Source organism: Furipterus horrens, unplaced genomic scaffold, assembly GCF_987537825.1.
Source record: "Furipterus horrens unplaced genomic scaffold, mFurHor1.1.pri manual_scaffold_5, whole genome shotgun sequence".
Taxonomy (NCBI): domain Eukaryota; kingdom Metazoa; phylum Chordata; class Mammalia; order Chiroptera; family Furipteridae; genus Furipterus; species Furipterus horrens.
In genome coordinates this window covers 32,672,499-32,695,630 of record NW_028327175.1, presented here as the reverse complement: position 1 = coordinate 32,695,630, position 23,132 = coordinate 32,672,499, and the positions used below count along the sequence as shown (strand labels likewise).

The 23,132-nt window shown below is 49.9% G+C and overlaps 1 protein-coding gene across 1 annotated transcript; it reads left to right on the top strand.

Annotated features, from left to right (window-relative positions):
* Positions 1 to 132: 132 nt before the first annotated feature.
* IRX1 (iroquois homeobox 1) lies at positions 133 to 5,100 on the top strand. Its single transcript, XM_090278923.1, has 4 exons — positions 133 to 475; positions 3,274 to 4,309; positions 4,654 to 4,726; positions 5,020 to 5,100. Exons 1-4 carry the CDS (start codon positions 200 to 202, stop codon positions 5,075 to 5,077), a joined length of 1,443 nt encoding a protein of 480 aa, XP_090135049.1. The 5' UTR covers positions 133 to 199; the 3' UTR covers positions 5,078 to 5,100.
* The last annotated feature ends 18,032 nt before the right edge of the window (positions 5,101 to 23,132 follow it).

Below are 23,132 nucleotides of genomic sequence, written 5' to 3'. Positions count from 1 at the left end.
GGATCCGGGCGCAGCCGGGAGCCGGGCGCCAGCGAGCACCGGGCCGAGGAGCAGCCCCCGGCCCCCTCCTCCTGGCCGGCCCGAGAGCGCCCGGCCCGCCGCCCGCACCCCACCGCCGCGCCTCCCCCCAACCCCCCGCCTCCCTCCCTCGATCCTTTAATACTTGCCCGCCGCCGCCGCCGCCTCCGAGTCCGCGGACATGTCCTTCCCACAGCTGGGCTACCCGCAGTACCTGAGCGCCGCGGGGCCCGGCGCCTACGGCGGAGAGCGCCCCGGGGTGCTGGCCGCCGCCGCAGCGGCCGCCGCGGCCGCCTCGTCGGGCCGGCCGGGGGCAGCGGAGCTGGGCGCAGGCGCGGGCGCGGCAGCGGTCACCTCGGTGCTGGGCATGTACGCGGCCGCTGGACCCTACGCGGGCGCGCCCAACTACAGCGCCTTCCTGCCCTACGCCGCGGACCTCAGCCTCTTCTCGCAGATGGTGAGTGCGCCTCGCAGCTGCACGCCTTTCTTGCCGGGGCGGCCTCTCCCTTCTGGACCCGGCGCCCAGGGCAGAGGGGCTCAGGCGGCGTGGTGCGCGGGAGGGAGAGCCACGGACGGGCAGAGCGGGCTGGGACGAGGAGTGCGCGCTTCCCTGCCCGCAGGTCCGTGGCGGCGGGGACCTGGGCAGCGAGTAGGGGCCAGCGGGCAATGGCCCCGCCATCTCAGCGTGGCAGGCTGGAGGCCAGGCCGAGAAGGGGGATCTCGGCGGGAGTCCCGAGGCCGCAGAAGCAGGCCCGGGGCGCGCGGCCCACGCTGGCGGCCAGGGCCCAGCTCACCCGGTGCCCCGGCAGGGTGGAGGCGGAGGAACTCCGAAATCTCGGCCCGCTTTTCCTGGAGTCTCCTCCAGTCCGGGGGCCCGCTCGAACGATCTCCGCGGCTTTTTGGGCTGGACAGGGGAGACGTGGTTTCTCTCCTCTTTGGCAAAGCTCACACAATCGTATCCAAGTTTAAAGCCTGGTGAATGCTGTCAAAATCAAGGTAACAAAGGCGATCGGACTGGCCGTAGGGGTCTCTTAAAAGGTGTGTGTATGTAAAATTGAGATACAGGGAGAAATTAAGTTGAAATATTTTTTGGCGTCTAAAATGGTGTTAGCTTTGACTTTCGTAAGTTGCCAAAGTTTTCATTTCTTTTGCACCGAAATAAAACACTTTTCTTCCCTGGTTACATAATGGGAGGTTAAAGACAACAGAGTCCCTGGGCTGAAAATAAATGATGTCCTTAGTCTTCAGTCCCAGTGGGTGTCAGATGTGGGGGGCGGGGGCTCTGCCGGGCACGGGCCAGTCTGTCGATCCAAACGGCACATTTTCCTTGGTCTGATGCAAAGTCGGATTGAAACTTGGGCTGCTGGTGATTTTTGTGCCAGGCGCGGGGACCAGAGAAGCAGCCTCCTCTTGCGCTGCTGCCGGCGGGATAACGCAGTTTTCAGGCACCCCCAGGTCTCCTCACTTCTCAAAGAAGAAACAGGAAATAAATACCCGCCAACCTTCCGCGTGCAAAGCGGCCGGTGGGCTTTCCTGTAACTTTTCCTTGTTTGGAAAGAAAGCCTGTTTCTCTGAAAGCAGCCCCAGCTGCCTTTCAGATCGCTTGCTGTCGAAAAAGATCAGCTCCCATTTTGTTCTGGCGTCTGCGATGCCAAGCAAGCGATGAGAGATTTACAAGGTATCCTTTCAAAAAGAATTCCCAGCTGAGAAGAGGCCTTAACGTATTCTTTTCAGTCATAAGCAAAATCATTAGAAAAGTGCAAAGTACATTTTGTAACGATTAGGCAAAAACGAAATCTGGCCAAGGACGTTTTTTTCTCTGTGGCATGGACCACCGTACTAATTACTCAAAGAAATCTTCTGTTCTTTACAACTTTCTCAGAGTCTGTAACCCACTTCTGCTAATAGCAACTGGATGATTGTACGCAAAGGATTATAATTTTTTTTACGGAATTTTTGAATGCAGATGTGTACCATTTGACACCCCCCTGTGTTTGTGGGGGAGGAAGGAAGCTCTGTGTTGAGAACCTGCTTCCAAGGTAGTGCCACGGGGAAAGGCAGAAGCTTTTTTTTTTCTCCCCCTAAGGGTGTACTATAGAGAACCCCCCCCCCCTAGGTGTATATGTGTTTCCTGTGGACTTCTTTGGGGTCTTGGGAAGGAAGCCTAATCCCAAACTCAGATGCTAGGCCTGGATTTCCACGCTGTTAGGACTGGGGGTTTGGAAGTCAAAAGATAAAATTGTAAAGGGAATATCTGTCTGGGCAATTTATAGTAATAATGAGGCCTAATGAGGTTGTTAGAAAGATAAAATGTTATTTACCAAAAAACCTGATGGGATAATTTGACTTTCAGTGTTTTACTACCGATGATAAAAAGAATATTGATTGCAAATAAATCAGAGCCTCTAAATGCCTGCACACAGTTCGTGCCGCTTGCTGCAGATCAAAGTCAAACTTCAGAGACAAAGTAGAAGAGGCCCAGGAAACCGGTTCCACGCCTCTACACCAGCCCTTCAGCCCTCGCGTTAATATTTTACCGGATAAGCCCTCCTTTTGTGTTTTTTAAAACAACAAATGGTACTTTTGTTATTGTTGTCCATGATGACCAGGATTAAAATTTTAAATTACCTGTCACCACTATATACCTTTAAGTGTGGGTGAGCCATTATATGCAGATTAATATGGAAACTAAAAAGGAGTTGTGCTTTCATTTTAAATTGCTGGCTGCTTTGGGCCCGGAGAAAATCAGGAGGGTTTTTTTTTTTTTGCTTGTTTGTTTCACCCTCTCGGGGTTGGAGGGTTGGGAACATGGGCTCTAGCTTCTACACCTTTGGAGAAGCTGTTTTATCGACCTAGTTAAAAGATTTTCCACTCTACCTAGAGGTAAACTTGGAAATCAGGCCTCTGGAGTTGTCGTGGGGGTGGAGGGGGGGACAGAAAGCGGCCTAGGGAAATCCTAACGGCTTCGGCTCCCTCTGTGGCCTTCCTTAGAGGCAAGGATTCTAGAACTTTTCTTGAGTGATAGAAAAGCTAGGCAAGCAAGGTCGGTAGAAGCGCAGTTCCTGGAGGCAGCTACTTGACTAACCCCTCTCCCCCGTCGCCCCTCGGGTGGTGAATTGGGGCCTTTTGCTTTCCAGAGAACAGGAGCAGCTGCCCCTGACTTACCCCTGAGTTCCGGGGACTCATCTTTATCTTTATCTTTATCTCTTTCTCCACCCCTGCTATCTCCTCCCTCGCTGGGCCTTGTGGCCACAGGGATCACAGTATGAACTCAAGGACAACCCTGGGGTGCACCCTGCCACCTTCGCTGCCCACACGGCCCCGGCCTACTACCCCTACGGCCAGTTCCAGTATGGGGATCCTGGGAGGCCCAAGAATGCTACGCGGGAGAGCACAAGCACGCTTAAGGCCTGGCTCAACGAGCACCGCAAGAACCCCTACCCCACCAAGGGCGAGAAGATCATGCTGGCCATCATCACCAAGATGACCCTCACGCAAGTCTCCACCTGGTTTGCCAACGCGCGCCGGCGCCTCAAGAAGGAGAATAAGGTGACGTGGGGCGCACGCAGCAAGGACCAGGAGGACGGCGCCCTCTTCGGAAGTGACACGGAGGGCGATCCCGAGAAGGCCGAGGACGACGAGGAGATCGATCTGGAAAGTATCGACATCGACAAGATCGACGAGCACGACGGCGACCAGAGCAACGAGGACGACGAAGACAAGGCTGAGGCGCCACGAGCGCCCACAGTGCCGGCCACCCTCGCCCGGGAGCAAGGATCGCCGCTGGCGGCCGCCGACGCGCTCAAGACCCAAGACTCTCCCCTAGGCTTGGCTAAGGAGGTCCCAGAGCCGGGCAGCACGCGTCTGCTGAGCCCAGGTGTGGCGGCGGGTGGCCTGCAGGGCGCGCCGCACAGCAAGCCTAAGATCTGGTCACTGGCCGAGACTGCCACCAGCCCGGACGGCGCGCCCAAGGCCTCACCGCCGCCCGCCAGCCATCCGGGCGCGCATGGGCCCCCTGCGGGCGCGCCGCTGCAACACCCCGCCTTCCTGCCCAGCCACGGACTGTACACCTGCCACATCGGCAAGTTCTCCAACTGGACCAACGGCGCCTTTCTGGCACAGGGCTCGCTGCTCAACATGCGCTCCTTTCTGGGCGTCGGAACGCCCCACACCGGGCCTCACGGCCCGCACTTGTCCGCGCCGCCACCTCCGCCGCAGCAGCCCGTCGCCGTTGCAGCGGGGATGCTCCACGGTGACAAGGCCTCGGCCCGCAGCAGCCCCGCGCTCCCAGGTAAGGTGCAGGGAGCATCCTTCCCGTCCCGGGCCAGAAATCCGGAGCCTGGGAGGAGCGTGGGGGCGGGGGGCATCGGGCTGGGAACGGGAGGCGTTCGCCGAAGAGCCCGGCTGAGTAGTAATCTTCGACTGAATTAGGAGAGCCAGGCCAAGGCCCTCGGGCTCTCCCGAGAGAGCTCTGCTCCACAGCCTGCCTGTAGGGCAGAGGACGGGATGTTTCTATCGGAGACCCTGCCTCAGGGGCGAGACGGAGTGGGGTGTGGAGGAGACCTGCGCACCTCTGCCCCCATCCTACCCCGAACAGGTCTCCCAGTCCTAACTGCTTCTCTCTCTCCCTTGCAGAGAGAGACATTGTCCCCAGGCCGGACTCGCCGCCACAGCAGTTAAAGTCGCCCTTCCAGCCGGTGCGCGACAAGTGAGTGTCGTTTGCTTTTACCACTGGGCAGGGGAGGGAACAGGTCCGGTTGGCAGTAGGGTCGCGCAGTCTGTGTTGATGGGACGCTGCCCACCAGCTCAGCGTGCCGGGCCCGCCGGGTCTACCCGGGTTTCTCCTAAGCCGGGAGCCGCGCGGGTCAGGCGACCCGCCCCCCACCCCTCCTCCCGCTTCCCCTTTAGCGTTCAGAAGGCTGAACCGGCGACTCCGGGTCCCAGCGTCCATCTTCTGACAGTCCCTTTGCCTTCTTCTGTCTTGCTGTGTTTTCCCCGCAGCTCGCTGGCCCCGCAGGAGGGAACGCCTCGGATCCTAGCAGCCCTCCCGTCCGCCTGATTCAGGGTCTTCTTTTACTTTTGCGGGGGGGTGGGAGGGGGGAGGAGTTCGGGAGGGGAAGGGATGAAGGAGGAATTAAGACAAATATTTCAGACTGGTATAAAGGACAAATATGGCAACGACGTCAACGACTCCCATCCATCGCTTTCTGCAGAAAGGGGCTCGTCCCGGCCGAGCTCGAGTCCAGACAGCTGGCCTCCCCCGGAGGCTGGGCTCTGGTGGCTGCCACCCTGCTCTGGCTGATTATCGGTTGGGTAAATGCCCCCACGTGCTTGTGTCTTTTATTTTTTTTCCCTTTCTTTCTGTATATAGAGTGATTTCAGATTGTAAATAGCGCGTCAGCGAACTTGTCTAAATCATATATTTTTGTCTAATAAACTAAATGAAATGGTGCCACTGCTCTTGCTGTGTGTGGCTGCTGGAATCTTGAGTCCTGGAATTCTGGCAGGGCCTGACTGTCTGTGGCTTGGAGAGGAGAGGCCTTTCAGAAACTTTCCACCCAGAAAGTGGCTCTTTCTCAGTCTTTTGGTTGTTGAATTTATGATGTTGTCACTAGGGCAGTTTATTGTTGGCAGTTTGATTCTTAACAACTCTTACACATATATTTGGGACATGCCTTTCTCAGGACACAGATGAGTTCGATTTTAGGTGGTTTATAAGATGTTTTCTTCAAGTGCGAAACGGGGGAGGGAGCGGGATTTCCAAGCGTGTCCCCAAAGGAGAACTTCAAATTTTAAATAAATTTATACCTACTTGCCTCGATAGTGCATCGTGGCATCAGGTCGTTCATGGGGACATAATGGAGTATTAAATTTTGTTTTGAATGTATCTTAGTTATTTGGTTAAGTCAAACGTGGAGAACTTGGAAGGTTTTTAAAAACTCTCCCAATGGAGGGCAGGAACACAGTGCTGGGGTGTACTTTGGGCATGGGAGCTGATGGGCTAGTAGTGGTAGCTGGGACAAAAAGAGGAGGAGGCATTAATCTCCAGGGATGCCCCCTTTAAGCTGCCTCTTCCTCGACTAGGGGCACCGAGTCATCGAACCCTGGAGCAAATAACCCCCGAGGGCCTAGGTCGGGCCTGCTGGCAGCTAGGAGCAAGGTGAGGAAACAATACTGTCCGGCTCCGGTTTCGCGTGCACGCGGGAGGCTAGGGGACCGCGGTGTGCTAGGAGCGCGACGCGCCGAAGCAGCCTGCACTTCGAGCAGGGCACAGACGAAAACCAATTTGCGAAAACAAGAAAGCAGACATTGTCAAAACTGCCAGTGAGCGAAGGACGTGAGCTGCGGGGGAACCTGCCCGTTGGGGAAGAGGCGGGGTTCCTCGCGTCTTAGAGGACCCCTTCCACACCCCCACCCCGGGCCTTCTACAGGCACTCGAGCCCCTTCAGGACCCGCTGTCCGGGGCTGCTAGTGGCGGCGAGGGGCGCGGCTGTTTGATCCTGGCTCCTCTGCGGCTGAGGAAAGGGGGCGACTCGCTCTGAAGGCTTGGGGTCTCCAGCCGCCCCCGGCTCCACTACATCCTTTTAGATGCACGGTCCCCTTCTTGTCCCCGGGGAGGAGGCGTGAAGGGCGCCGCGAGGGCCAGCCTGAAGGGTTGGCAGGTGGGGGTGGGCGGCGGGCGGGGCGGGTAGAGCTGCGGGAGGAGGAAAGCAGCTTAAGAGTCCCGCGGAGGGCCGACTGGGGCCGGGATGGAGGCGCTTCCCATCGAATGGACGTGCTCGAGGTGCCCTCTATGGGCCGAAAACGGAAAGGGGCCTGACGGCGGTGGGGATCTCGCTCACCGGGCATGGCGCAGAATCTGGGAGTGCTCAGCCTTGGGGATGCCCTGGGTGCTTGCCTCGATTTGCGGAATTTTTTTCTATGTTCTTGGGCACCACCCACTTGTTTGAATGTTGGGAGTGCGGTGCCTGGCCTGCTGGGTAGGCCGCTGACATTTGGGGGAACGGAATGGCTGCCAGGTTCCAAGCATGTCGTTTTCATTGTCTCTGGTGGGGCTTGTGAGTTCAGAGAGGAGTTCCTCGTTTGTCTCAGATGCTAGGGCTTCGGGAGTCACAACCCTGGGCTCCCCATTTCAGAGTTCTTAGTGACGGCGCGCATATTGAGAGCTCTGACCAGCGGCGTCCTGCGCCTGTGAGGAGGAATCTCATCCTTGGCCCAAGGACATGCTATTCTGGCATGCAGTGTGCTGGGAGACCCCTTCTGGGTGACTGCTGAAAGCAGTGGACAGGATTCAGGTGGGCGGTAGAGCCCTCTGCTCTGGCTGGCCCGGGTTCTCTTATTTCCCAGAATCAAATAGGATGGTCCATGTAGACATCTGCTGCTTACCCTATAAGCCCGTTTTAAAAATCTCTTACATACACTTGGGACCCCCAGCGCTGTTGCTTAGGTGGCTGGGCCCCAGGTGCTCACGGGCTCCAGGCTGCAGAATCCAATGACCTATAGGTATGAAGGGTATTTGCCCCCCTTCTGGGGACTGGAGATGCTTCCTCTACAAAGAAATCAGATTGCTAGCCGCAGAATTATTTTTCTCTAAATAAAAGCTAGAAATAAATTTTTAATCAAGCATTAAAGAGCAGTTTTTGATCTTTGTGTGCTATTTGTTTGCATCTTTCCCAGCCTCACAGCTACCTAGTTGAGTGCAGCTTGGGGGCCGGAGGCTGCACCAGTAGTGCCTGTGCACAGTGTTTCAGCTCCTAAAACACCTGGGAGTAGACATAGAACCCCACACCCCCTTTTTCTCTAAAGCCAAAACAGAAGTTCCTCTGCAGCTTTCTGCACATGCAAAAGTGCTGTCCCACTCCATCCCTGCCCAGGGACAGTTGTAGAGCTTTGTAGTAGGTCTCTGATGTGCAAGGAGGAGCCTGGGCCCTATAAGGAGTAGAGAGGTGAGCTATGTCCACAGAATTAATGTTTGCAACCTGGTGCGCCCTCCTCCACACCAAGAAAGGACCCCCCGTGTCCAGGACAGAGGATTTCTGTCTTCATTGAGTCTTCTGGTGGGGTAAGGGTAAGAAATTCTGTCTGGAGACCCTCTTCTTTCTGCTCCAGCTGAGGCGGTGCCCAGGTGACAAGATCATCAGAGACACAGTTCTACATCAGTTTGCCCTAAGTCCTGACCTTAGCACTAAGGAAGTGGGTTTAGGTCCCGCCCCAGTTGTGACCTGCAGGACTCTATGAAATCTCTGCTTCCACTATCCTCTTCTCCCCCCTCTGATCAATTATATCCCCCAGCACATTTATCTCGCCTGCAGTATGGAGAATTCATATTCATATCTCGGTTTTAGTGTTCTGACACTGATTAATGTCATACTCGCCATCGCGCTGAGGGGCGCGCCACCCGATGAATCATGCCCTATAAAGTTTCAATCGTCCTTGTAGATGGGACTCTACCAGAGAGCTAGAAAGCCAGGAGCAGGGAGTGAGGATAGAGGGAGGGAGAGGAAAGGGAAAGAGGGAGAGAAGGCAGGTTAGGCTCTGGTTCACAGGGTGTCCTTGGCCCTACATGGGGCTTTCGGAACCCTGGACCCTTTGCCAGAACCTTTCTCCCCACCTGGGCTCTTCCATTCCTGTTCTCCCCAACTTCCCTGTTTTCTTCCCTTCCAGATGGTTCCACAAAGAGGAGTGGCTGCCTGACTGCCCTAGGCAGGGTCATGCATGGTGGTGCTGGGGCTTCCAGGCAGAGACAGTGGATTTATGGACACTGATTTGGGGAGACTGGACACCTGAATGCTCTCCCAAAAGTGACAGGGTTCAGCCTGCCAGCAAGAATATGGTTTTGACCCTGGGGTCAAAAAAGTTGGGGAGTCTGAAAGGAGGGAAGGAAGCCCAGTCCAAAAAGGGTTTCTGGGTGGAGGGCTGCTCCTTAAAGGGTTGGGGTCTTGGAATCTTGGGAGTTGGAAGGCCCTAAGAGCCTCCAGTGGTCTCTGCCCTGTGTAGCATGGGCCATGTCGCAGGACCCAGCATTGTGATATGGGTCATCTAGGCTCTCAGGCTACTGGGACCCCAAAAGGGAGGCTTTGGGATACCCTGTGCTGAGCTCAGGACTTATGGCCCAGCAACTTGACAGGCTCAGGGTGTCCCGGGGGACAGCTTTGCATATCTAGCTGTCTGGGATCAGGGCTCCAGGGATAGAGGGCAAGCAGGAGAGGGAGTGGCCCTGAGTCTCCAATCCAGGGTGGGTGGTCAGGAGACAGAGCTAGGAGGTGGGGTCCTGTGTGCTTCGGGAGTGATGGCAGCTCCTAGCTGCCTGGAAATGTGCCTATACCTGTGTGGAGGAAGTAACCCCCTCCAAAGTTTCCTGGGCTGTGGCAGCCCACCCCAGGACATCTGATGAATGGTCTCCAAGTGAAAAGTCCCCAGTGATCTGGTGCCTGCTCAGCTGGGGAGGGAGAGCTTCACAAGTCATTTCGAGCCCTGTGGAGCCAGGGGTTCTAATTATAGCTTTGGAGCTGAAAGACCTCAGAAGGTCATCCCGTGGGGACTGCTAGTGGCCTTTTCTGTCACTGCTTCTGAAGCTGGATACAGATTCCCTTCCTTCCCACCAAGGACATCTGAGAAGGGGCTCTCTGAGGGCAGCTGACCTGTCAGTTCAGTGAGCACTGGGCCTGGAGCCACTACTGTTAATGTTTTAATTTCTTTTGAAATGAAACAACAACAACAACAAACTTTCAGGTGGAAGACAATCTGTTAATATATAATATCAATGTAGTCATCTCTATGCCAATGCAGCCATGACATTTATTTTTTAACATTTGTTTACAATGGAGGAAGAGGCTGCACACCCAGGAAAGTCAGCTTGTGGCCCAGGCTGAGGAGAACTCTTGGTCTAAAGTCCTGGAATTGCCTTAAATGGAAAGTCAGAATCGAGGTGTCCCTGAACCAGGGAGGACCCCGCCCTTGCGCCTGGTTGACCTCACCATTGCACATCCAGGAGGCAGGGACCCATGGTACTGGACCCAAATTTGGGAGCCTCCCAAGCTGTGGGCTCTGGGGGAGCACGCGGCTGGTGTCAACAGGGATCCCTCTGCCCTTGCCCCACAAGGCGTCCCGGGGAAGGAAAGACCACTACTCCCAGAACTGAGAGGCAGACAAAGGGCAGTGGCCTGGTCAGAGCAGAGGCCAAGCAGCCCCTATACACCTCAGGTGGGGCGCAAGTGGCAGTCCTTTGGGTGGCTCCCTGCTGTTTGGCTTCTGAGGACACCGCGGGTGTCTCTGATCCCCTAATCCCTTTATCGGGCTTCCTGAGCTCTCTCGCTGAATGTGGGGGACAAAATGGCCTGTGCTGCAACAGGGCGCCAGGTTGGGGACAGTGCTGCACCCAGCGAGTCCCCAGCCTCAGTCTGTCTACCCCATTTCCCCTGTCCCCACCCTCCTCACCAGCCGCAGGGTTCCATGTTCAGGATTGGTGGCTGAATGAAGCGGTGGGAATCACGCCTACAGTTTAAATTCTTTAAACCTAAAGGCTTTTATCCTTTATTCTTTCTACTGCAAACTGCCCTGTGGACCAGGGAAAGAGCTCACTGGATTTCAAGGCTGCGCGTTTGCTGTTCGAGCTCAGGTGCTCTGGGAAGGGGCACAAGACACGGTGTGGGGGTTGGGGGCACAACCCAGCTGGTTACCTGCAGTCCTGGCCTGTCTTTCTCTGTATGCTTGTTTGTCATTGCTGTAGCTTTGCTTGTTGCTGAATATTAAACGTATGCTTAATTGCCAGGTCCTGGGTTAGCTCCAGCAATGTCTGAAAATATTAAATACATCTAGGAGACAGTGGGCAAGAGAAATTAAAAAGGTGCTTGCTGCATGGAATGTTAAAAAGATCCTACAATAAAGTGATTAACATTTTTATGAATAAAATTAATCACGCATTAACTGTAGCCAGCACCTCTGAAAGGCAGCCCCTTTTTTACACCCAGGAACTTCAGAGGCTGCCTTGGCCGGTAGCAAACACCCAGCTGCTGGCAATTGCAGAATGTGAGGGGACAATCAGTAATAGATATATAAATTCGAGGTAAGGAAAACAAAACCCCCCAAAATAACCAATGCTGCATATAGGGCAACATTGAAAAGAAACCATCATTTCTTTCGCAAACCATTGATCAAAACAAGCCATTCCCACGCTCAGATATGCCAGTGGGATGGCGTGGACCTCGTCATGGAGGGCAGCAGAAGGTGACCTGGGACGAGCACAGCCTCAGGGCCCTGGAGTGAGGCCCATGGGGGCTCTCATCCTGGGCCAAGCTCTGGCAAAGCCACTCATATTGGAGGGCGGGCCTTCAGCATTATTAAAATTTCCAGTCTTCCAGATAATAAAGTGAGATTTTTCCTCTCCAGTCTCCGATCTCCCTCCTTTCTAATCTCTTGCCACTGCGGTTTTGGTATGGTTCCAGCAGGCTATACAAAGGGACGCGCACAGGCATCTAAAGTGTCACTCGGCAGCTGTGGCAGAGGAGCAACATTGCCTTTTTGTGGGGCTCCCAGCTCATGTGTGCAGCAGAAGGTGAATCAAAGCGCAGGCTTCCTCAGCCCACACATTCTTCTTCACCGCTGTGGCGAATCTCCGAGAACCAACAGAATCACCGTCCCTGTTTGAGTTGATATATTAATATTTACTGAGGATTTGCAAGGTCGGGACTAAATGTCAGCAGATTGCTGGGGCAGTCCTGTGGGGAATAATTAAACAAATCTCACAGCAGTTCAGCCTCTTAACATCTTTATTAATCTTCCCCCCACCCTCCTGAACGAGTATGTTGAAATATTGCTTTTGCAACCTTAGAGAAAATTCAGAATAAGGGTGACAGTAAATAAAACACTGTGCTGTGGATGTTTGCTTTGGAGACCTCTTGGCCCCTCCCAGGCAGATGTTTCAGAGGCAGGAAGGCTCTGATATGCGAATTACAGCCAAGAGGTTGTCATTGTCACCTGCCCCTCCATCAGGTTTATGCAGACCAATTTGCCAGACGCAATCACACTGTTTCTGTGATTTGATCTGCACCCTCTGTCCACTCTGCTGGCTCTAACATGATTACAGCATGCACTTTACTACAAGTTGGACAATTCTCTTTAATAAGCTTCATAATTAGTGTTGGGATGCCTCATTACAAGTCATAGCCTGTAGCAGTCCTAGGCCAAACGGCCCTTCGCAATGTGATTTATTTTTTATCAGGCAGCAGGAGCTGTCTGGAGTTTTTGTTTGTATAATGGGGACCCGCATCAGGCCCCCAGTGTAAAAATACCACCAGGAAATTAATTGCTTCTGTGTGGATCCACCACAGATGTGTCCTGTTGATCAGAATGGTATATTTTTGACTTTGCTGTCCTGTGGTGAGTTGTAAAAAAAAAATAAAATGAAAGCCAGCAATGCAAACATATTAGCATCAATATAGATTCAGTCTGGCATAATTGAAAACATGGGGTTTCCGAGGAGGCTGGGCAGAGAAAGTCCGAGTTTCTGGTGAGACCTTTTCCTTCCTGTCCTCTTTCACAGAGTTCTTATTTATTTGTTTATATGTGCATGTATTTATTTATTTATTACTTTCAAGTGGAACCACTTCCTGGCAGACGTGGCTGGAATTGCAGTTGTTTCTGACTAAAAGATCTACTTAGAGTAATATACACGCAGTGGGAAGGGGTAATCCCCCTACCCCATGCCTGACATCAAGGTCCCTGGTTGAGGGCAGTGGTTTGGTGCCCTTACAACCATGTGAGGACACCAAGAGAAACGTTGGTCTCATCTGCTCTTCTACGGTGCACCCAAAGGAGCCTCATGTGGCCTTGGGTGGGTAGGTCTTGTGTGGATTCTTGTTTCTGCATGTGGTGTGTATGTGTTCTATGTGTGACTAAGCCGAGTGGACAGATCTTTGTCCTATGCTCTCTGCACTGCTACTAGCTCAGATATAAGTAAGATAAAAAGGCATCCCTTCTCCTCTCTGCTCTTTTCATGAGATCACTTGATCCCTAAATTCTGATGAGATTGCAAATGACTCCTCCAACTGAGCATAGTTTAAGGATATTTTTAGACTAATTGGCCCCCAAATTAAAATCTGTCAGGAGTATGTTCTGTTCTTGGCATTGGGTAGTTCATTGCTGGCTATTCCATATGGATCACCGTCAGTGCGGTTTAGGTTTGGTTCCCATATCCCTTTTATTTATTTTTTCCTAGAGGAGTTTCATGAACTTCTCTCTCTGAATCATTTTGGAGGCCATTGGAGGTCAGAAGCCTGGTTTTCTTGCTCAGCTCTGTGTTGGGATGGAGTTTATAAATTTCAGCTCTGTTAACTTAGCAGACAACACCTTATGTGCGGGGAAAAGATAATGTAATGGTGATAGTGTAACATTTTTGTTTAGAAAAATAACTATGTTTCTTATGCAAAAGAACACATTGCTTTAACTTTATGTGCATCCACAGAAGCATCAGGTATTTCTGCAGCAATGAGAATAGATGCTAGAACCTTTACTACGGCATTTGTGAGGCCCTGTGGATGGGAGAATGCTAGTGGTCTCTGGGAATGCCATGATGCGGCAGATTGCAGTGGTCTTATGGCCAGGCCTTCCTGAGTTCTGGGCTCCCAGAATTTAGGAATCAAGTGGTCTGATGGAAGGGTAGACAAAAGGAAGGGCACCTTATTCATTAATTTGTACCTGAGTCTGGGCACAGCACAGAGAGCATAGGACAAAGATTGTATCCGCTTGGCTGAGTCACACACGGAACACACACACACACACACACACACACACACACACACACACACACAGGAGACACAAAGGAACCCTTCGCTTGTTCTCCAGAGAATGCAGAGCATGAGGCCAGACTGGCGGTATGCCTCCAGGACCAGACAGAAAGCCCAGGGAAACTTACAGTGATCTGATTGCTGAGCTCAGGATGCTGCCCTGAGTGGGACTGGGGTGTGTGAGAGAGAGAGGGAGGGAGAGGGAGAGAGAGAGACAGGACAACCTAGAACTGTGTGTCTCCTGCTGGGTGACTTGCCCTCTCTGTCTTCTTTCCTAGATACCTCTCAACCCCTTTACTCTGTGAGCAGGGTGCAGTAGGACCCTTAGGGAAGCATGTTAAAAATGCATATTCCCCAGCAGGCCCCTCCCCAATCCCTTTTTCAGCAAGTGTGGGTGGGGCCCAGTAATCTACATTTTAAATCAGGGTAATTCTGAAGCTGAGGGTGGAGCCTCACTTAGAGAAACACCATGTGGATCCTAAGCTGCTGTAAATGGCTTCTGTTAAAGAATCAGCTACCAAAAGCTCTAGTGTCCATCACAGTTCCTGGAAGGTTCTAAAGGATTGCAGAACCAAACCAGTTCATCTTCAATGATAAGAATTATGCTCTTAGAGGGAGGCAATCATCTGGGGAGCCCCTGCAACGCTATGCCTCTCTGCAGGACCTTTGGGGCCACACTGGTCAGTGCAAATGTGTCCTATCCATAGCTGTGCAGAGCTGCCCAGGACAGCAGACCTTTCTCGACATCTCACTGCAACCATGGCCAGCGAGGCCATTAATTAGTTCCCAGATGTAAAAACAAAGATAATACAATGTTACCTGCCCCTGCTAATGGCAGGGACCTAATGCATGATGTGTGATGCATGTCAAGCAGCAGCAGCAGCCTTGGGCCCTCGAGTCTCCCGACAGTTCATTCAGTGGCTCTCCCCTTCATTTGAGTGTTGCTGATTATTTGTACATATACCTAACCTTTATTTGTGCATAACATTTTCCTTTTCACTATTCATGCAGTTGACAATTCAAAATGTAGATGGCAGTTACCCCAGACATAGCTAAAGGATGTGTGCACAAGAGTTTCTTATCCGGTCATAACCAACCTGAAAGTGTTTGATCGACAGTGATTGTACAGGGCACCTGAGGTTACTGGAGTAAAAAGCTTACTGTCGCAGGGTCACCTGAGGGAGAGAGAAGGGTTGAACACTGACCACAGCTGACCTAACGAAGGATGAAGGACGAAGGACGAAGGACGAAGAACAACATCCTCCCAGGGAGAAGCCAAGACAGAAAGTTCCTTAAGTCCCTGCTCCCACTCTCCTCCTCAACCTCTCCCACCCTCATTTAAAAATAAAGATAGAGAAAACAAATTTTTAGCCAGGTTTGAAACTAGCCTAATCTTTGGGGACTGAAGTTCATTTTCCCTGGGGAAATACTTCTTTCTCATTTCTAAGAAGTTTTTTTATTATTTCTTTTAACTTTAAGAAAGACCCCAAATCTTCTTGGACATCAAATATATGTTTAAAAACAAACAAACAAACACCGTTTTGATAAACTGTATAAATGAATCAGAAACATGTGGCTTTGATTTTCCTTAAAAGGCTTACTTTGAACCCCAAATATTTTTAGAAAGTTTGAGGTGTTCAAACGCTGTGCAGTTGGGCACACCCAGCCATAATTTAAGGGGATGGACTCAATGCACATGTTTCTGATCTATTTACAATTATCAGAGTCAGCTCTTCATTTGGAGTCGCTTTTGATGTGCAGGAATGCCTCTGAGGCTTCAGAAATCTCTGCTTCTCTCCTCCAGCTAGCAGCAAGCAGCAGAAGGGTGTGCCTTCTCAGCGTCACACAGCCTCCTCATCCTGACGTTGCACATTGCAAGTCTTTTTTTAACTCATGCATTTCAGGAAGTATCAACCTTGTAAAAATGCCTTTTTCATGTTAGGAACATGTTAATCTGGAAAAGCGAGGTCAGGAAAGATGGCAGTAACTGCTGACCTCTGGTCTGAGGGTGATGGTCATCATTGTTCAGATAGATGGAGATGCTCTCTAAAATTTCACTAATGGATAGAATTTCTTTGATGTAATTCTCATTTTGGTAAGCCAGAATCAATGCTATGGTAGAAGTGATTCGTATGATGGGTCATTAAAACCTAGGCTACCATTGAGTGGCCTTGAGGAGGTGACTTCAAAGTATCTTCCCATGTGTGCTTGTTAGCCATATGCACAGACGTAAGAGGACAGAGGTGACAGCAGCGAACTCCGTATTAGAACTCACAAGTACAAACTATTATCTTGGTCCTAAGTGAAGGTAACCAGAATTCCTGCCATTTAACGAGCAATGGCTGGGCGCCAGGTGCTACTTGTAGTTTACATGTAATAGAAGATTTAATCCTCTGATGAGGCATTGAGATTAGATTTATTATTCATTTAATTTTAAGGGTGAGAAGACTGGGGTGAGGAAGCACCTCGAAGCTTGGGTTTCTTGCTACCCTCTGTGCTGCCGGAATACAACCCTTCCATTAGAACAGGAGAAGGTTCTGGCTCTTTCCACCCTTCCTGGGGCACTACCTGTGCCTGTCTGAGGTTTTTGGACTCCTTTACTTTGGAAACTAGCCTATGATGTGTGCCTCCATCCGAAAGAGCTCCTATGGTGAACCTCCATTGCCCTCAGATCCACCACTAACCCCTGAGGATGCAGCTTGTGCAGCCCAAAGCCAATGTCATCTCAAAGTTGAGTTGTAATGTTTTGGCATCAGTAGGCAATGCTGTTTTTTTCCTTCATGATGTCTTTTTATGATAAATAGGCCAAGCGAGCACATCATTTCTCACATTCTGTCTGTGGGGAGAAGTCACTTGTCTTTCATGGATACAGCTGTTTGCAACAGGGTGTCCATTGCTCTGAAAATGTGCAGTCTCTTCTAACATCGTGGTTCCCCAGGTCTCCCGTTCACCTAGGGTGATGATCCTGTTCTCTGTGCTCCCCTCCCTATCTCTTTGCCTCTCTTTCTTAAACTCCTGTGACTCCTCTCATGCTAGCAGGGCATCCCTGAAAGTGTCCAGGCTGGTTACAAGGCTCTGTGGGAGCCAGTCAGGTGCAGACAATGGGCACAGTCCAACCTGGAACATGTTATGAAGCCTCATGACTGTAAGTTTTGTTCTATGATGTGAGAGATCTACTGAACTTTCTAAATGGTACCTCAACTTTAGGTGCTTATAGTTCAGTGAATGAAGTGTGCATGTGATGTTTGCATGTGTGAGCGTGTGAGTGTGCCTATGGTGGCATGGGGAAGGTACAGATCAGGAGGGAAGGGTCAGCATTGCTAATGTGGTCAGTGTTGCTGCCACCCCAATCATTTAAGCTCACAGACCCACTCCCCCATTCTTATTTATCAGGGTGGAGCTGTGTTTACCTGGAGAAAGTTTCATATCCCAGACTTTTTGTGTCCCATATTCATAGACTCATGGACTCTTTAAGTCACAAAAGCCTCAGTTTAAAGGTAGGAGAATGAATCCTACCAGGTCAACAGTCTCAGGACACACAAGTCTTTCCAAGGATGCTGAAAGGAAGAATGTTCAGTCAGGGAACCGGGATGGTCAGTGGGAGCACATGAGCTTGTACAAGGATGCATGAGACAGCTCCCCCCCCGCCCCCCCCCCCACCCCAGTGTCAGCCCATCCAGCAGGACTTCAGGAAGGTGAAGACATCTACATTGATCAAAGAGTCAGAGGATCTGGGGAGACGTGGAGTGAACTGGGTACATCAGCAGAGTTGACTGCTGCCCTTTGGTCTTCAGGACTTGGCCCACTCATGTCAAGTTCAACTTCCACCCCAAAGGGACTCTCCTATGCCTCCTGTCCTGGGTCCAGCCTTCATCCCCTGTGACTCTGGCATGACCGATCAGGTAGCCTTCATTTCAGTTAGAATTGGGCCAGAATAGCTGCCATCTGTGTCATCTTAGACTCCTGGCCTCCCAGGGTCTCATGGCCTGGCTAACTGCTGTTAGGGTGCTAACTCACCATCACCATCACTGTGGTCCAAATGCAGGCAATACCATCTTTGTGCCCAACTCATGTGAATGGTGTCTTGTTCCTGAAATACTGAGCCTCCAGGATGTTCTCACTCAGACAGACTTTGCAAGGACCTGCTGAAATTCACTCGGCTCATAGCAACTGCTTTCTTTCTGGAGCAATACTGGGCTCAGTATCTAAATATGATCAAAGACTTTTTAAAAAAATTATTTGTTTATTTATTTTATTTTTTAGAGAGAGGGGAAAGGGAAAAAGAGGGAGAGAAACATCACTGTGTGGTTGCCTCTCACTCGCACCCCCAACTGGGGACCTGATGTGCAACCTAGTTATGTGCCCTGTCTGGGAATCAAACCAGTGATACTTGGCTCGCAGGCCGATGCTCAATCCACTGAGCCACAGCATCCAGGGCCTGATCAAAGACTTCTGATGCTTTACTTTCCCTCTGAGACCCAGACCTTCTCAGGTGGAGTCTTTCTGCAGAGCAGCCAGTTTGTATCATAGGAGTGGATCCTGAGTAGGAGTGAGGGTACTGCCTCAGTTTTCCTCATCATGTCTAGTTTACTTTATTCTAAATGGCTTTGAGATGGTTTTGTACATTCATGTTCAAGAATGACACAGACTTTAGCTTAAACTAAACACTTAATTTTGGTGGCAGGGTAGGTGGTAATGAGGGAGACAGAATTCAAGGGCAGTGAGTTCCAAGATACTGAAATTGCGGAGGCAACTCAGAGCCATATGGAGCTAAGAGGTGGAGCTAATTGAGAGATGTGTGGAGGCAGCAAGTTAATGACCTTCCTTCAGACACTCCCATCCATGGTGTTTATCTTCCAAATGTCCCAGGGACCATACATGTGCCATGCTTCCTCCCACCTCACGTGCTTCTTTCTCATAGTATTTTGCTTTCTGGGCCCATTGAAAAATCATTTTAAGGGGATTTCCCTGAGTTTTAAACACGAACACATGACTCTGGAGACCATGTTGGCTGGTTTCACTCCAAGAGCGTCATGTGCTTCCATGTTGGAGCAGATGTGGTCCATTCTATGGTAACTTTCCAAGAGCCTGCGGTGGTCGGCCCTTTTCCTACTGGTGGGGAAACACATTAAATGCAATTTGTTACTTGCATTTTGCTCCTTCGTCCATCCTGAGAAAATTACTTGGCCAAGTGACTACAGTCCCCCAGGGCCTGGGAGAGAGAGGTCTGGTGGGGTGGTGGTTGGGGGTGGGGGTGGGGGGCTCCTGCTGATACAGCATTCCTGTGGGTAGTGGGGATGGTTTCCTCTTCGCATCCATGAACTACTTTAAAAAATAAGAACAACTGGGGATTCTGTTCTTCCAAGTCAGTTTCAAATCCCTCTGGTTAATGCCATCAGTGAAACAATTAACTTCTGTATATTTCAGGATACAGGCAGGACCTTGTTGGAATTTTATTTAATTATGTGCTATATTAATGTTATATTGATTATGTTATTGCCTGTAAATCCAGTTGCTTAATAAACCTGCAGTCATTTCACAATAAAGTTGTGTTTGCAGTCAATTAATGGGTGTCTGGGGGCAGACAGCTATGCGCAGGGGGTGTGGACGCTAAGAAAAATCATCCTAGAGCCGACAACCATAGGAACCAACAGAGAAAGTCAGTTATTCAATGTATGTGTAGAAATGTATGGATGCATAGGTATATAGTTGGATTAAGTAAAAAGGAAACACATATACCCCACTGCACTTATTTTTAGCACATGGATCTGGAAATTTATGAACCGCCGTCTGTATGGTTGAGCTCTAAATGGCACTGAGGCAGCATCTGTCCATGGGACGGGATAATGTATGATTTAAAAAATACAAGTAAACGATAACTGCCAATATTGAGACCATGTGAAGGCAAAGGAACAAAGCATATTTTCATTGCTAATCATGTTAACATCCACGTTGGAGGAGAACATCCACCCGTTCGGAGGAAATGCCATCGCCCCTCTGAAGATCACATCTGCCACGGATATCATGCCGCATGTGGTCCGACTTTTATCTCTCTACCAAAATTTCATGTCATGATTTTCACATCTGATGCTAAATTCAGGTCACTACAAAATAAGTACAATAATTTATTTCTTTCTCGTCTTCTGTGATGTGTCCAAGATGTGTGTCCTAATAACAGAACATGAAATAAATATTAAAGTTTTATGAGTATATTTTTAATAATGTACCATAGCAAATGGAAAATAATCCAGTTCCCAATCCAGATAGACAGTTGATCTTTCCCATACGTGAAAATGTTATGTCAATCATATAAGGATGCTTATATAGTTTTATTTTGGGGGCAGGCTGATAGTTCTATCATGGCAATGTATCTTTGACCATAAGGATGATGTTGAAGGGTGTATAATTTTGTAGTCAAAAACATGATTTATTACAATGGGGATTATGCCAGAAACCAACCTTCTGTCACAGGAATATTCCCAAAAACCTCAGTTTTGGGGAGTTGAGGCTCCCTGATTCCAGCAATAGGCTTTGGTCAGTGGCAAATACCATTAAGCCACAATAAAATGTATTTACACCAAAGTTGCAGTTGGACCTTCTGAGAATACACATTGTTGTGTTTATCTCTGTCAGCCCCAGTTTGTTTTTTCTGTGCCCCCTAACTCTGCCAGTGTGGTCCATATCCACCTTTGATGGCACACAGGTGCTTATCCCCAGGGGCTTCCTGGGGGCATCCAGGCTTGATGGGCTTCTTAGTCCATGACTCTGCTTGCTTCATTGCTTCTATATTCCAGATACCAATTCATTACAGAGTTATGAGATGTCCCTACTGGTGAATGAATGTTCCATGTTAAACCAAATTCATGCCTCCTAGGCTGCTGTCATTTGGCTCTAAGGGCCCATCCACATGGTAATGACTGGTGGGCATTTTGAAATATAAAAAAGACAGAAGGAACAAGTACGCCCAAACTAGTTTGGGTGCGACTTCAGCCCAGAGTAGCAAGAGTGAGGTATTTGGACTTTGCCCTTGTGATCATCTCCAGTAGGTATGCTTAGCTCACAGGGAATCAAAGGCCCCTAAATTCCACTTGATCCTCAATTACTGTGTCCAGTAATTAATCACTGCAAAGAGATGGCAATCCAAATTTCCTTATCACTGGTATGTTCATCAAACAGAAATGTTACCAAATTAAAATAAATGTGTTCCTGACGTCATGTTTTCTGCATGGAGACTGAAAATGATTTTGAGTGAAGTGGGAGTTAGCTTCTGGAAGCCTCACAGCTCATGAGGGGACCAGGCTTCTTGGAGAGCAGTGCCTGCCTCATGCTATAACTCCATGCAATGGAGTTTTGTCATGCTCCACAGTCTCTGAGCATAAGAAAAGAAGATAACACAACTCGTCTATAAATCCTGTGTACCCAGGATGAGAAGGGATTACTCCACCCATAGTCCATTTCCTGGAAACAGGAGGGACATCAGTAGGGTAGGGATGTGAGAGCTCTGGGTCAGCCTCAGGGGGGAGGAGGCGTGAAAGCAACAAGCACTATCACCTACGATGCACACTGTTCAACAGATGTGTCCATGAACCTGGCACACCCACAGCCAGGCCACTCACTGTCTTGATACCAACTCACAGTCACCACTTAAAAGCCAGATGGCAAGTCAGACACTGAGGAGCAAAGAACCACAGGGACTGTCGATTTTGCCAAGGAAATGGTGGGAGGAGCTGCCTTTTGGAGCCTCCTTTCCTTTCCAGGTCTCTTGGCATAATTCTTTTCCTCATGTTTTCTTCTCAAACAAAGTTTTGCCTAATTTCCCACCAAGGAGTTTGCAGGAGCTAATGTCTTTTAAATCAGTTGCAAGAAAACACAAGGTCAAGGCTGTGAATGAAACCAGGGCCAACTCACACTTTACACCAGGGCTATAAAGAGGCACAAAGACGCAGAGGTGAACCAGTTGCCTTTCCGTCCTTAGGAAACCCTTGGAAAAGCTCTTTGGTCTCCAACCTGTATAGCAGGCTAATCAGACTTGACCTGCCTATCTTTATGCAATGCATATCGCTTGCATTGCAAGCAAAGAAGGTAAAAAAGGCACCTGCACTGAGCAATCAATCAAGAAAGGAAGTAAGCATCTACAAAGGAAAGCCTAGAAGGGAAGCCAGCTCACTTATTAGGGAAGTGGTGTGAGTCTGGAGGTTTTAGCTGGACCAACCACTGGGTGTCAGGGGTTGTCAGCAAGCAGCTTGAACCACATGCACCCCCAGGAGCTCAGGGGGACTCAGTTCACTCAAAATTGGGTACTGGGATATGTGAAATCCCCTGTCATGGGAATGTGAACTTCTAGGGTGCTGACAGAATTGGATGACCCCACTCATGGGTGCAGCCTGGAGCCCACCCTTCTTGGACATAAACCTGAGGGAGAACAGCCAGCACTTATGAAATGGATGTATTGTATATTGTTTCCCTCACACACAGGTGAAGAGGCTCAGGATGAATTCATGTAAAGGGCATAACCATTACAGTCCCTTTGTGCACAGCCCCACAGGCCAATGGGCTGAGAACACTGGTTACTAGTCTTACCTGCTGGATATGTATGACCTGCATTGCTCCTTGGGGCTTTTTCATATCAGCCCAGAAGGCATGCTTCTGGAGGAAATGTGCTCCATTTTTGCTGTTTGCATTTCAGTAAAGAATACTAAATATGAGGAGTTGTTTTTAAAGCAAAATAATTAACTTATAGATTTGTAACATGATAACTTCACAACCATAACCATGGAGAAAGGAAATACTGACCCCCGACTCCCCACCCCGTGTGACATCTGTGGTTATAGTGTCACCGGGACAGATTCTGTGCGGCAAACTCCTGAGTTTCATCATTGTTAATACCTGGGGGAGCAGATAGGGTATAAAGAGCCAGTTCTGTTACCTCCAAGAGGCTGACATTTCTAAACCCATGGAAAGCCCAGCATCCATGCCCATGGTTCTGTCTTAGACTTCACCTCCTGGCCTCCAGCTCTGCATTTGCTTCTGCTCTTAATCCTGATCTTTCCCCAAAGGCAACAACATTAATTTTTACTTTGAAACCCCAGAGGAATCCAGGTGCATCTTTCCTGTTTGTATTTTTTTTTTTTTTAAGAAAGAGAAGAGAAAAGAATAAACGTATAAGAAAGAAGAGTATATGGAAGCACTCTCTAAGGAGAGATGAGAAGGGTTTTAAAAAATTCTTAAGAGTTTAAGGGAAAGATCTGCATTCATCATATTATTTATGAGAGTGAAACATGGACTCAGAAGTCTCAAAGCAATAAATTAATTAAACAGATTTTGATCCAA

Excerpts from the sequence above, each read along its gene's own strand:
- IRX1 (XM_090278923.1), top strand. The coding sequence starts at position 200 with ATGTCCTTCCCACAGCTGGGCTACCCGCAGTACCTGAGCGCCGCGGGG. Across the intron at positions 4,310-4,653 it reads CAGCAGCCCCGCGCTCCCAG|AGAGAGACATTGTCCCCAGG; the intron begins GTAAGGTGCAGG and ends TCTCCCTTGCAG. Across the intron at positions 4,727-5,019 it reads TTCCAGCCGGTGCGCGACAA|CTCGCTGGCCCCGCAGGAGG; the intron begins GTGAGTGTCGTT and ends TTTTCCCCGCAG.